The following is a 14,837-nucleotide window of genomic DNA, read 5'->3' as shown; positions in this document are numbered from 1 at the left end:
AGGCCCAGAGGTGTGGACTGGCCTGAAGTCCTGAGATGGCTCTGTGTCACTGCTGGACCACAGGGTTGTTGCCCCAGGGTGGGGGCTGTCTCCTTCGTCCCCTGTCCCCTGGGAGGCACAGGGAAGAGAGAGGCCCCAGGGTCAGTGCAGTTGCTGGCTGGGTTAATTAGAGACCTGGTTTTTACCCTGGCAGGAGAGAAGCAGCCATTCCCACTCTGCAGTGTCGGGGAGCCTGTCACCCCTATTCACCTCCATGCCTGGGGCCACCTGTCAGACCTCACCTCACTGTGGCCAGGATCCTCTCGGGTGATATTTTGTGCCAGGAACAGGGTCCAGTGGCAATGCGGCCAGTCCTTCCTGACCTAGGGAAGGAGTGAGGCATTGAGGGCGCCCAGGTCTGGGCTGGGCTGTGGGGCTCCAGCTGCCAGCTTTGGGGCTAGACTCAGAGTGGGTGGAGCTGAGCTGGAGCGAGCCCACCAGGAAGAGAAGCAAACAAGCAGGGAGGACTCACGCTTGCCCCGAGCCAGGTACTGAGCTGGGCCCCATGCAGTCCCCATCGGGACAGCCCAGTGGAGCCCCTCACCTCTCCTGCGGCTCAGATGCCTGGCTCAGGGCAGGGCAGACCCCTGGACACCCCCCACTAGGCTCTGCCTCGCCTGCAACCCCTTTTCACCGCTTACCAGTGGGGGGTCTCGGGCAGGGAGCTTGACTGCCGTGGGCCTCCTTTCCCACCTGCGAAAGATGGAGGTAATCCCCGGTTCCAGCACCACGACTGTTGTGGGCTCCTGCAACTTGATATCCTGTCCTGCTTAGAATAGGATCTGCCAGAGGGACCCCTCCTTACTGTTCCCAGCTTAACTGTTGCCCTGCAGCCACCCCAGACCCCCCATTTATAGCCTGAAGCTCAGGCAGCCCAGATCCCGTCCCTGGGGTCACACTGCCAGGGGCTCAGGGCCTCCGGATTCCCCTGCAGGGCCTCGCCCCTGGCTGCCGCAGCGGGACCAGCTCCCAGACTGCTAGCTCTTACTCTGTTTAGGCTCAGCTCGAGACGCCTTCCGAGCTCCTTCCCAGGGAAGTGTAGAAAGAGCCCCGCCAGGGGCAGCCGTGTGAACATAGCTGTTCCATCTCTGAGGCCAGGTGTGTCTTGGAATCCGGGGCCTGTTCCCCTCTCAGCTCTGGCGCCTTATCTCTGGGTCATTGGACAAGTCATTTCCCCTCTCTGAGCTCAGCCTCCACATCCGTCAGAAGAAATGGGGCTGAAATGTAGGGGTGGGGTGTTGGAGCTCCCTGCTGGGAAACAGAACCCAGGGTAGTAATAACAGCCTGCACTCAGGGAGCACTCCGGATGGGATGGGCCAGGCCCCGCTCTATGCAGTGGACCTACACTGACTCCCGTTTTTCTCCATCCAGCCCTGGGAGGTAGGTACCATTTTTATCCCCACGGTGCAGACAAAGAAACTGAGGCAGAAACTTTAAGCAGAAGCATTGGATTCAGGGGATCTGGTGCTTGCAAAGTTGTTGGAAAGGTGACAGGAGAGGAGTCCTTGTCCTACTTCTCCAGGCCGAGGTCCAGAGGCCAGAATACTACAGGAAGCCAGCCCGAAGGTGAGGGAGGCAGGCGGTTCTGGGTCCAGCGCTCAGACCACGAAGCAGCCTCCACCGCCATGGGAGGGAGGACGGTGCTGCCTCCCTGTTGCCTGTCCCGACTGTTGACCGAATTGCAACTGTGCCCAGGGCCCTACGGGCAGGGGAAGCTGGGAAACGTGATTTCCAGATTTTCAGGCCCTGCAGTAGGGGAGAGGGCACAGAGGAGGGAGGGAAGGGTCCTCACTCCAGTTGACCGTATCCAGCCTAAGGGGCCTTGAAAGCTGCAAGAAACAGGATGTCCTAACGCCCCCAGGTGCAGACAAGGCCGGCACTCCACTCTGAGCATTAACCTTCACAAGAGAGCGTGGGCCACATGAACTGAAGGTACTGTCCTAACCTCTAGTCCCTTTGTTGCTTTGGGAGCCCTTCCCTGCAGGTTCTCAGGGGTCATGGCCAGTAGAACAGGAAGCAGTCCCTCAAGGGATGGAAGCAACTCAGGGAGCAAGGTGGGATCATCGTTGTCGTAATGCCCTTTGGTGCTGTCGTGCCTGGTTTCATTTGTTCTTTTAAATAACCCTGCTGGGAAGACGAGCTGGAGGTTCTGTTGGTGTTTTTTTTTTTTTTTTTTTTTTTTTTTTTACAAATGACGGCCTGGACTTGGGGGAGAGCAGAGAATTGACGTTTATAACCAACTCTGTGCACTTCTGTGCACGTCCTTTTAATCTCCCACGACCCTCTGGGTGGGTGCTATTAGTCCCACTTCTTGGATTCAGAAACTGAGATCGGAGCGGTGGAGTGCCTTTCCCTTGAGCCCACAGCTAGGAGTGCGAGGAATCGAGATTTGAACCCTGGTCTGTCTGCACCATTTTCTCTTGCGACAGCTGTTGACCGTGACCCACTAGCAGGTGCCTCACAGAACCAGATGAGGTGGGTTGCACGTGTCCCGTGAACAGGCCGGGGCTGGATAACTGTTCAGGAAAGAATGGATCTTCTGTGATAGAAGGCTTGAGGCCCTTCCCCGGTCGGTTCTTATTCCACACCACCCTGGGCCACCGTGCAAAGCAGCCAGGACCCCGAAAGCCAGGACACAGTGGGATCCCGTTTCCAATGACCGGAAGGTTCCTGGAGGCTAAATCCCCGTAACTACTCCTCGTGTTCTCAGGATGGGTTGAGCTGGGAAGTCATCCTCGCTGTGTGTCCTGAAGCTGGCGTGTGTGGAGGCAAAGTGAAAGCAGATGGGGCGGGCGGCGGGGAGGCAGTGGCGGATGAGAGGCTGCAGCTGCCGCCCTCTGCCTGTTGATTTGCTACCTTCCCTCCCACCATCTGCTCGCTTGGCTGGTGTGAGGCCGTTTGATTCGCGAGGCACCTCTGGGGCTTCTCCGGGCCCCACCCCCTTCTCCGGATTTTCCAAGCTCCCCACGCAGGGAGCTCCATGCCGGGCACCGGGCATCCCGAGAGGCAGAGGAAAGACACTGGCCTCCTCGTCCCGCGGTGGCAGAGGCTTGTAGACCGTTTCTCCCAGCAAGGCCTGTAAAAGCTGAATGAGCTAGAAATCCAGCTGTTTGGAGGCATTAAGGGAACGCCCAAGGCGGCCAGGACTTGAGAGGTGGGGATCCGTGAGAGAAGGGAGATGAATGGGGTGAGCCCGTTCCTCCAGCTCCCCTCCTGCACGAGGGGGGTGCTGGCTCGTGGGAGGCTCCAGAAGCAGGTGGAGGGCAGCAGCTCAGTGTAGGGCCGTCTCACAAGGCTGGGAGTAAAACAAATGAAATTAAACTAAAGCTAGAACTCAGGACCTCCAGGTCAGCCCAAACCTGTGCAACCAAGCACCTCGAGCAAAGGGAACCACACAGGAAAGACGGAGCACTGCGCACCTCGTCTTCCTTCCCAAGGCATCTGCCAGTGTTTCTTGGGACCAGAGCCTGAGAATCCAAGCTGCAGACAGCAGCCGAGAGACTAAAAGGCGAGACCCAGCTTTTGATAACCTCGCAGTGCAGGGGAGACCAGAGGTGAGAGCGTGTAAGGAGGAAGCCCCTCGGTAGGCATCCCAGCTATCCTTTGAGAAGGGCTGTAGCCTGTAAGTGGGGGCAAACCAGAAATAACCGGTCACTGTGAAAACTGAAGCTTGGCCCCAGTCACCCCGGTCACCACCTGGAGCAAAGTGACTTGTCCCAGCTCCACCTGCCGACCAGGAGAAAGCACCTTTCCTCTCTGAATAAGGACAGCCTGCTCCAGAGCCTCTAGGCTTTCGGCACACACAGAATGCACTGTGACCAGGCATGCCAGGGACAGAACCAAATGACCAAAGAGAGATAAAGAGAGAAAAGAGACAATAGAAATAGACCCACATGTTATCCGAATGTCACAAGATACAGACACGGTCTTGAAAAGAACTGTGAGGATTAATTGCAGAAGATGGGCTGGGTGGGGAATTTCCCCTGAAAAGAGCTAGAGCTTATAAAAATTTTGCTCACATGGAAATTCTAGACCTGAGAAAGACAATAGCCGAAATGAACATAATACCCTAGTTCACACAGCAGAAGAGGGTGCAAACAAGAAATTGGAGAGACGACAGATTGTAAGCCCTAAGGAATGACAAGAAAGGAGATAATGAAGACGAGAGCAGGTATTAAGGAATTACAGGGTTAAATATGGCTACATAGAAAGATCCAAGAGGAGGCAAGAGCCTGGGTCAGAGTGCTGGCTCTTCCACTGTCTCGCTGTGTGACCTTAGACAAGTCACTTGCCTTCTCGGGGTTTCAGTTTCCTATGTCAGGGAAATAAGCATGTTTATCTGTTTTGTGCAGTTGATGGGAGGATCACACGGAAGACAGTTGCAGCTTCTCTTTATTAGACATGCGGATGTTACCGGCAGCCCTCGTGCTGGGGACTGTGCGGAGGGCTAGGGGGGCATCCCAGCCTGGGGAGAATTGTACACTTCTGCAGGTGTGAACTAAGCATTCAGAAACCCATGCCTTTCATCCGTCTGGTTTTCCAAGCATTTGAAACAGCTCATCTGTCAGTAGCTGGTCATTGCCGGCATCTCCCTGTTGCTAGGTGGGCTTATCTCTGCTAGGGACTCTCTTTGGAGAAATCTTGACTTCCTGGATCCTTGACAGCGTTCTACTGTGTGTTCAACATTGTGCCGGTGACCCCATTAGACTGTCCCATCCGCAATCTCCGTGCCTCGTCCAGGACAGGTGGACCTTGGAGATAATGCGGGTTCTGTTCCAGACCACCACGATACAGTGGATATTGTAACGAAGTGAGCCAAAGGCATGTTCTGGTGTCCCAGTGCATACAAAAGTTGCATTTATACTATCGGAGTCTATTACATGTGCAATTGCATTATATCTTTAAAAATCAAGATAGATACCTGCATTTGAAAATACTGTGTTGCTGCAAAGCGCTAACCATGATCTGAGCTTTCAGCCTGTCGTAATCACCGATCACAGATCATCTTACCAAATACAGTAATGAAAAAGTTGGAAATGGTGCGAGAATTACCAAAATGTCACACAGAGACACGAAGTGGGCAGATGCTGTTGGAAAAATGCCGCCGGTCGATTTGCATGACACAGGCGGGCTTGCCACAAACCTTCCAGTCTGTAAAAAGCGCAGTATCTGCAGAGCAGGACAGACAGGATGTGCTTGTCCTCCAGCATGTGGCTGCGAGGTGTCAGCCATGCTGCGGGCGGGACAGGGAGCCGTGTCCTCCCCCGTCTTTGTTTTGGGCAGGTGTGGCCGGCCTCCCTTGCCGCGCGCGGGGCATCTTGGTCTCGGTTCAGGGAGCCAGGGCTGGCATCGCCCCAGGTGTTGCTGGCTGCCTCACTTTCTGGAGTGCAGGGAAGTCACACATTCCTTCTTTCTTCCCTGGGGCCGGGGAAGGGGGTGGAAGGGTGTTCTTGCTTCTTTCTACTGCAGCTTTTTGCAAGGCTTTGGAAATCACTAAAGGATACGAGCTCAGAAGCCTCTGCTGGTCAGTGGGATCCGAGTGTGCACTCTGGCCTTGGAGATGCAGCTACCAGCACGTGCTGAGTGGATGGGAAGGCGGTGTCGCGGTTCCCCTGCTTCTGCAGCCCAGCCTCACCCTCTGTCCCCACTCTCACCCCACCCCAGCATCCGCTTAGACCAGGAATACCTCCCTCGCGGAACCAGGACGTTGTCGGGAACCTGACCTCTCATTCAGAATTTTCTTTGGTCCATGTGGTTCAACAGTCCGCTATTTGAGTGACCTTGTCTCTGCCCTTGGCATCAGGATACAGAGTCAGCCAGAGCTTCTTGGGCCCTGCTCATTAGCAAGACAAAAGCAGTGAGACCCTGTCATTCCTCTGCTCAGACCCTTTAGTGGGTCCCCATGTCACTCAGAGCAAACTTAGTCTTGCTTAATGGCTTCCACAGCCCCATGCTCTCCACCCCACCCCACACAAGCCTGCTCCTCTCCTTCCCATTGATCCGGGGGTACCGGCCTTCTTTCTCCCGAAAACACCAGGACCTTGCAGATGTCTAGGAAGCTCCCAAGCTAGAATCTTTCATGCTGTGTCCCAACCACCTATCCCAGAGCCTGGCCCATCACAGGGCCCTAGAAAATAGGTAGTGAGTGAATCGGATGACTGGGCAGACTTTGCTGGGTGACAGCTCAGAAAAGTGGACAGAATCTGTGTTATCCTCATTTTCCAGTGGAAGAAATGGTTCCGAGAGGGCAGGTAATTTGTTCATAGTCACACAGCAAAGGGGTGGTACAGCCTGAGAATCAGAGTCTTCTAACTCTTGGTCTGTGCTTTTCTGCACACATCTCTGCCCTGACTTCCTGGCCATTGCCTTTCCCTTCATTTGCTTCTGCATTCCTTCATGCCATCTGGGTGCCAGGTGACAGGGGCCCAACAATAAGTGAGACCGTGTTCTTATCCTCATGGGGCTCCCAGCCCAGGGAGGAGGCAGATAAGTAAACAGTTCAGGTGGAGTGGAGCCATGACACTGTGGAAGCCAAGAGAGGACTCTGCTCCTGCCAGGAGAGGGCAAGCCTTCCTCCAGCAGTCAGCACCAGCTGATCCCTGAAGAATGAGTAAGAGCCTAGCAGGGTGGGATGGACTTTCTGCATAGTGGGGTCAGCCTGGGCAGGAGCAGCTGTGACCTGTGCGTTGGTCACAGGCTTCAAGTTTTAGATAAGTAATCTGCTTTATGCAATAAAGGGGATTTATTATCTCATGTCATCAAAAAGTGGAGGTGTAGGGTGGGCTGCAGGTATGGCTTGATCAGGGAGTCAGCACCACTTATCTCAGCCCTGTTCAGTGGTCACCTCTTCCACATGAGCTATGAAAATGGCCAGCACATACTATATGTTGGCTAATTGAATTTAAATTAAAAAAAATTACATATAAAAAATAAAATAATAAAAAAAAATATGGCCCTGACTGACCCTGACTTTTATATGCAAAAATCAAATAGCCAGAGCAAAATAAAGTTTCTGCAAGTCAGGAGTTTCAGTGTGATTGGATGAATTAGCACACATACCCATCCCAGGACCAAGAGGTCTGGGAATCTCTGCCAGCCAAGTGAAATAAGAGCCCACCCTTGAAGATAAGCAGGTAATCCCACTCCAATAACAGAGCTGCTTCGTGCTGGAGGAGCATGGGGTGGCTGGAGGGGATGACTCTGGACACCATTAGCTTATAAATATGAGTCAGGTTGTCTTGAACGGTGACAAATGGAGAAGTAGGCAGATCAAAATGCCCTTGCCAACTGAGCTGAAGAGTGGAGGGGGTTGTAGCACATTTGAACCTCGGATGTGCCCAGGAAGACACCATGGATTTAACCTGATTTTTGAGCACCACCCCCCTTTTCTACCAAAAGGTAATCAATAACCCTTCAACTGTCACGTTCCTAGAAAAAAGAAATGCATCATGCTCGTTGACATCTACATATTGAGGATGGGGACGAACTGACCAGACAGAGATTGGGTCGGGGACAGGGGACACATTCCAAGCAAAGGCCAAAGTCATCACGCTCAAGCGAAGGGATGCAACCAGCACAGAGGCAATGCAGTCTGGGGGCTCGTGTTCTGGACATCTGAGGAGGCCCTGTTTGCTCTCTTTCATGGACATATACTCCCCTTTCTCCGTACCGTTTCTACTGAAGACCAGTGGAGAGACAGGGTGTCGCTCCCAGAGCAGACCCTCCGCCCCCTGTGCCTGGTGCCCCCACCCACCCGCGTGCATGGGGTCAGAGGCCTGGGGATTTGGATTCAGGTCCTACTTCCTCCTTTCCCTGTGACCTTGGGCAAGTCATCTAATCTCTTTGAGTCTCTGTCCCCCCCCCCCCCGCCATCTGGCTGGCAGCATACTTTGAGGACTGCTGGGGGAAGTACATATACACACATGGCCCATCTTGTCGGGCTTGGAGTGGCTCATCCAAGAATACTCATTCATTCATGCCTTGCAAAAGGAGAAGTTTTGCAATTGCCTAATAGGTCCGGGCAGCTCCGCCTGTAGCATTTTATCTTATCTTTGTAACCATTGGTAAGCGGAAGTGTTGTGTTCCCATTTTACAGAAGAGGAGGCTGAGGGCCAGGCCGACCGATTAACTTCCCAGGACCACAGAGCTCGTAAAGCAGAGCTTGAACCTGGCCAGTAAAAGCCTGCTCTGTAGAACTGAGGCTAGTCGGCAGAGCTTGAATGGCAGAAGCCTATGATTCTTGTTGAAATTCAGAAGCCAAGGGAGAGGGAAGGAGAAAGTAGCGAGTACTTGGCAGGTACTTGCCATCTGTGTGCGTTCCCGCTGGACGTGCATCGTTGACTCATTTCACAGACTTTGGTGGAATGCTTAAAGGGACCCAGCTCTGGTTGCAGGAAAGATGGCGGGCGACTGCTGTGTCCCCTTAGCAAACCTTGCAGACATCCCATCATACACGTGCACACACCACGGCTCAAGAGCGTAAATCAATGGTCCAGAGCCACCCATCACATTGGCTTGACACCAAAGCAGAAGATCACAGAGTTCATCCTGGAGGAGGTGGGGAGAGAGAAAGATTGTTTGATAACAAGGTAATAGAATTTCATCCTGTTTTCTTCCTCCTTTTCTGTGCAGATGACTGACAAGCCTCAGTGCCTCCATCAGGCACGCTGCTTACCGACCACATGTCTATGACAGCGTGGGAAAGACCCGCTTCTAATTAAGCATCATCACCCATCACCCTTTCCGGAGGACAGTGGCCAAGATGGCGTCCCTCTGTCCCACACTGTGACCCTTCCTCCAAGGTCCTCACCCCGGAGAGTCCCTGCACTGTCACCAAGATTAATTACCCCTCAACCCCTTTGGATGGGAAAGGAAGTCATTTTACTAAGTTTGATTAAAGCTTCAAGAGACATCATCGGCTGTTTCAGGACTGCTGACAAAGCAGCCTACTTATTTCCTGAAAAGACCAATTATATGCAAGAAGTGCCAACCCCCCAGAGGGGGGCTCTCAGCCTCCAACCATCACGGGGTGATGTCCCGCACGCCCGTGTGGCCGTCGCCTGTTGGGAGTGAAGTTGGCGCTAGCAGGCCTGGGGGCCCCCCTGGGAATCCCTGCCTTGCCTTGTGACCGAGCCTCCGTCTCCAGGATTTTTTTCTTCCAAATTCCCCCTCGACCAGGCGCGATTTCCTGCCGCGCAGCCAGCCCCGGGACGCGCCCATCCGGACAGCAGAAATGGTGACCATGAGAAAGAGGACTCTGAAAGTTCTCACCGTCCTCGTGCTCTTCATCTTCCTCACCTCCTTCTTCCTGAACTACTCCCACACCATGGTGACCACCACCTGGTTTCCCAAGCAGATGGTCGTCGAGATCTCGGAGAACTTCAAGAAGTTCATGAAATACACGCACAGGTCTTGCACCTGTGCGCGCTGCGTCGGCCAGCAGAAGGTGTCGGCCTGGTTCGACGAGCGGTTCAACCGGTCCATGCAGCCGCTGCTGACCGCCCGGAATGCGCTCTTGGAGGAGGACACCTACAGCTGGTGGCTGGTGAGAGCTGGGGCCGGGGCCGGGGCTGGGGCCGGGGCTGGGGCTGGGGCTGGGGCTGAACGGGGCGCGGCTGCAGGTGCCTCTGGGCCCCGCTGGGTGCTTAGCAGGATTCGGGATGGTGGCATTCATTCGTTCGTGCAGCAACTATTTATGAAGGGTCTGCTACGTGTACATCAGAGCAGAACGTTCTGTATTCGTTTCCCGTGCCTGCCGTAGCGGACGGCCACAAACTAGGTGCCTGGAAACAACAGACACGCCACACCAGTCTCTGCCTCCATCTCTGCCTGACCCTCTCCTCTGGGTCTCTCTGCATCTCCCGTCTCTGCCTTTCTCTGCAAGGTCACCCGTTACTCAGTTCAGGGCCCCCTAAATCCGGGATGGTCCCGTCTCGAGATCTTTAACTTAATAACCACTGTAAAGACCCTTTCCCACCAGGTGCCGTTCGCACGTTCTGGGAGTTGGGACTGGGACACACCTGTGTGCAGGCCACTGGTTCCACGAGCTACAGATAGTGAGATGCAAGAGAGACAAGGTCCTTACTCTCCCGGAGCTGTGTCCCGGCTGAGAGAGACAGATAAGAAAACGAGAAGACAGGCTCAGGTGGAAATGCCCTGAGAGAGGTCAAATGAGGTTTGTGGTTGAGAGAGGCTGGGGGTCCGGGGCCTCTAAACGGGGTCATCGGGGAAGGTCACTGCGGAGGCAGGACTTGAGCTAAGACCCGGAGGTAGAGAAGGCACTGGGCGTGGAAGGATCCGGAGAATGTGCTAGGTCACAGCAGCAGCGAGCATAGGAGCCCTGGGGAGGCATCCGCTGGGTCTGCTGGGAGAGTGGGGGCCCCAGCAGTGGGCAACCCCCATGGTGGGGCTTCTGGTTTGTTCTCTGTGCAGCAGGAAGCTGCTGGGAATCCAAGGGGAGTCCCGTGCTCTGGTTTAGTGGTTTGAAAGGTTATTCTGGTTGTTGAACCCCAAAATGGAGTGAAGGGGAGTAAGAAAGAATTTACTCCTTGCAGATTTATTGAGCACTTACTATATGCTAAGCACCGATATATTGAGATGGAAAAGACAGTCTTCCCTTTCTTGGGTTGCAGGGGAGGTGAGAGAGGAGGAGACAGCCAGCCCCACGCTGGGGGGATAGGTGTTGTTCTGGAAGTGGCACAGAAGATGCAGAGGCCCAGAGGAGGGGCACCACACCCTACGTTGGGGCTGGGGCGGGGGCTGTCAGAGAAGGCTTCCCAGAGGAGACAGTGGCCCAGCTCCTCATGAAGGACTCAGAGCCGTTGTCCAGGTGGAAGGGCTCTCCAGGCAGAGGGGCCAATTCGTGTATCAGCCTGGAGGTGTGAGAAGGGCCTGTGCGGTTGCTGTCAGAGCATCGTGGCTAAAATCCGAATGAGTGAGGGGTGGGGTGTGAGCGATGAGGCCGTTGACGTAGCTCATGGAGTTCTTCATATATCATGTTAAGAAGTTAGAGTTGCGTGTAGGCTGAGAAAATCAGGGGGGACTTCCTGCAAGAGGCAGGCTTTCCCAGTCAGCAACTCTTGAAGCAACTCTTGCCCTCTGGGAGCTTACAGTCTCTTTGAACAGCTTAGAAGAGTCTGCAGTGACTCAGAAGAAGTGAGTCGGAGTGCCTGGGCTCAGTCTTGGTTCACTAAGCTGTGTTGAGCACCTCAGTGTGCAGGTCCTGGGGTGGGTCCTGGGGAGGTGACAGACAGAGAACAGAACCGGCAGGGTCTTCACTCGCTCAAAGATTCCAGTGTCTGCTAAAGGAGGTAGCGGACCACTCTTGGCAAGGATTAGGGCAGGGCTTCAACCTCGCACTTGTGACTCTTGGGGCTGGATGCATCTTTGTTTCTGGGCCTGTCCTGCACATCGTAATATGTTAAGCATTCCTGGCCTCTACCCACGGGATGCCGGCGTCACCCACCCCCCAGCTGTGAGAACCAGAGTGTTTCCAGATATTGCCAGCTGACCCTGGCAGGGGACAGGGGAGTGCAGAATTGCCCCCATAACCACGGGGGGAGGGAAGGGAAAACTCTGAAAAGTGACTTGCTCCAAACAGCATGTCCCATCCAGCCCTCAGTATCTGGAAGTACTGATGAGAAATTTCTAGAGTGGGTAGCCAGGCTGACTTCATCTACTTCTTTCCCGAAGCTCCTTGGGGAGGGCACTTTCTAAAACTCTCAGGCTGGCTTAGTCCAGGATGGATAAAAAGGTATAAGAAAAAAACAAAAACAAAAACTCGGTTTCTTGCTGTAACCTGTGTATCTTCTCAGAGCCCGCTCCGTGCCATCTAGACTTAGGAATTAGGACCTGGCATCGGTCCCTGGGTTCTGCTTCCGACTTTCTAGGTCTTACCAAGAGTGGGACTTTGAGGAACTTTCTCGTCTGGCTGAGTCCTCAGATTGAGGCTCTAACAGCCACCTCACCAGCTTCTCTATACTGCAAACATTAGGTTTTAACACTTGTATTTCTTTTGCTGGCAGAATGGGTGAGTAATAACAAATTTGCTCTTTTCCCCCCAAGCGCTTATCAAGGCTGAACATTTTTACAAGTGGCTGATGGTATTTTATCAAGTTGTCTCCCACGTCTCGAGCCCAGCCCTGATCTGCAGCCCTTCTTCTCTGGAGCTCGGCCCCTGGTGGCCACTTGGAAGCCATGGGTGGTGGGGGTAGAGAGCCCTCCGGAATAGAAATCAATAGAAAGGCGCAGGGCCATAGAGTTTCTGGGTTAACAGAGAGGCCACATGGCTTGAGTAACGAATCAGGACACCACATCGGACAAGATCTCCTGTTCACCAGATGGAGGCAAAGAATATTTGAAATCAGAGCCACCCTGGGAATTCTAAGACTCATCATAGCTCTGCAGGCAGGCTCCCCAGGCTGCCAGGACAATCTCGTGGACAGATCCCGACCCAGGACCCCAACCACAGAGCCTCTGCCTTTTAAACGTTCAGAGCCTGGTGGGGACCCAATGGGATCCCCACTGCAGGGTGCTCAACTGGCAGAGAGCCAGCGGCAGGTGGCTGGTGCCAGGGGACCCAGGAGGCAGGTCCAAACTCTCCCTAGACTCACTCTGTCCCAGACCCCTCGGAGCCTGGGGTAGAGCAGGCGGCTAGAGTCCCTGTTCTCCCATTTAGCCTGTGTGAGGGAGCCTAGCGAAGACTGAGATGACTCGGCCATCGGTGAGGAGCCTGGCCTGGGACTCAGCTGCCTGTCCTAGCACCCCTGCCTTCCCTTCCCCTTGCCCATGGCTGCTTCTCTGCTCCATGGAAGGGAGGCCAGGAGTGGGCGGATCAGAGAAGGAGCTGGGGGAAGCTGGGGGCTAAGGGACTGAGGTGCTGTGGGAATGGCAAAGCACCTGGTGACCGCAGGATTAGGGTGCTGCTGCTGTTGTCCCCTTGGGCACAGGCCCCACCCATACCCTTCTGATCCTGGCCAGAAGCCTCTGGCAGAGCCAGGCCCACAGACCCTTCATCCTGGGGAAGGAGGGATGTTTTGGGGGGAAATGGGTGGATGCAATAGCAGGGTGACAGGCTGGCCGACTGAGCCAGGAGGCGTCTGAGGGCAGAACGGTGGGGTCCCGAGCTCCCACCCCACCTCTAAGCTTCAAGGTCACCATCAATGGGCATCGCAGTCCCAGCAGGTGAAGGACACGGGGCAGGTGTAAGCTCTGGCAGCAGCAGGAAGACAGGAGCAATCACATGGGGCCACCCCCTCTCCCCCCGCCCTCAGTCAGCCTGCCAGCCCTGTGGCCCTCTCCTCCCGGCTTTGTCCCAGTCACCAGGACAAGGGTCCCCTCTGCCCTGGCTACATTTCTGCACACTGTTGGACCCGCCTGCTCCATTTGCCCCTGGCTTCTGCCCCAACCACAGGAGACATCTTCCTGCCCCAAGCATCGTGCTCAGGGCACAAAAGACAATAATACCCCCCCGTCTGACGCCAAGTGCCACTCTGGCCGGGCCCCAGGCAAAGCTTTCCAGGCACTGCCGTCCCGCCCCCGGCCTTCACCACACCCTGTGAGGACACCTTACCTCCATTTTTCACTTGTCAGGCTCCCCTCCCTGGTGGGGGGCATAGTTGGATCACATTCTAGTTTGAGGACAAGCTCTGGAGTCAGGCCGGGGTATTCAGGCTGTCTTGGGGTCTCTGGGCAATCCACTTCCCCTCGCCGAACCTCAGTTTGCTCAGCTGTAAAATGGGTACCACATGCCACCTTGCTCAAAGGACAGTTATGGGGAATCAGTGAGGAAATGCCTGTGAAATTCTTCGTGCGGGCCCTGGCATAGAAGAACCACGGAGCGCAGGCTCCTGCCGATGACGAGCACGGCTGGCACGCGCGCCTGCCCTAACTTGCCTGCCCCACGCGGCATCCCGCACACGATGGGGGTTCCGCAGCCGTGGGTCCGGTGGGTGTGTGAATGCGTGTCAGCCCTGGCAGAGGTCATTTGCTCACTCAGCACATGGAGCAAGTGTTGTCTGTCAGTCCGTGCTTGCTGCTCGGATGCTCAGGGGGCTGGACGGGCAAGCCCACGGCAGCTGCGGATTACGCTACGCCCGTGGCCAGGGACCTGCGTGCCAAGCACATGCATAAGGCAAAGACCAGTATTTTGGGGGGATTGTGGGAGGTGCCGCATGGTGAGCTGAACCTGGAGGAGGAGCAAGGTTCACTGGGCAGGGCAGAAAGGAAGGGTGGGAGGGGTGGGTACCTCTTTCCAACATGGGGTTGAGATGGGGGGTACAGAAGACCAGACGTCATGCCTCCAGGCTGGACAGTCTGGCTCAGTTCGCACCCCCAAGCTCCCCATGCCATCAGGCAGAAGTGCAGGAGGAGTGAGTGAGGCTCTCCCCATCTGTGCCCTGAGTGTGAGTGTGCCTCCCTGGCCCCTGCCTGCTGAAGTGGACGCCACCTTGGAGACTGTGTCCCCCGCCCTCCCTTGCTGCAAACAGTGCCCACCCCACGCCCCTGCATCCCTGACTCCAGCCTCTGCTTCCTGGCCCTGCCCGAGGTCACAGGGCTGCCTCAAGGAGCCCTGACCCCCAGTGGGCAGGCACCTGTGGAGCGCTGACCAAGAAGGATACTTGGAAGCTGCCCCGGAAGAGTGAGAGGCGGGGGATGTCTTTGAACTTCTCAGCGTTCCCTCCCACGTGCAAGTTAGCAGCCTGGTGGTCCTTTTGCTGTCACTTACAAGAGTCAGGGAAATCAGAGTATCCCTTCCCCAGGAAGACAGGCACAGGGACACAGATCAGCCCTGAGGGCCC

General features: G+C 55.2%; 1 protein-coding gene across 4 annotated transcripts in view; it reads left to right on the top strand.

The window, feature by feature from the left end:
- ST3GAL1 (ST3 beta-galactoside alpha-2,3-sialyltransferase 1) overlaps nt 1-14,837 on the top strand; it is a 93,533-nt gene that overhangs the window by 65,405 nt on the left and 13,291 nt on the right. For all 4 annotated transcript variants that reach the window (XM_040625649.1, XM_040625651.1, XM_040625650.1 and 1 more), the window contains one exon: nt 8,671-9,583. In XM_040625649.1, the coding sequence (XP_040481583.1) occupies nt 9,272-9,583 (312 nt within the window). In that variant the 5' untranslated portion in view covers nt 8,671-9,271. The remainder of the gene's footprint in view (nt 1-8,670; nt 9,584-14,837) is intronic.

Source organism: Ursus maritimus, unplaced genomic scaffold, assembly GCF_017311325.1.
Source record: "Ursus maritimus isolate PB19 unplaced genomic scaffold, ASM1731132v1 scaffold_9, whole genome shotgun sequence".
Lineage (NCBI taxonomy): Eukaryota > Metazoa > Chordata > Mammalia > Carnivora > Ursidae > Ursus > Ursus maritimus.
The sequence above is the reverse complement of the archived record's forward strand: the minus strand, read 5'-3'. Positions and strand labels throughout refer to the sequence as shown.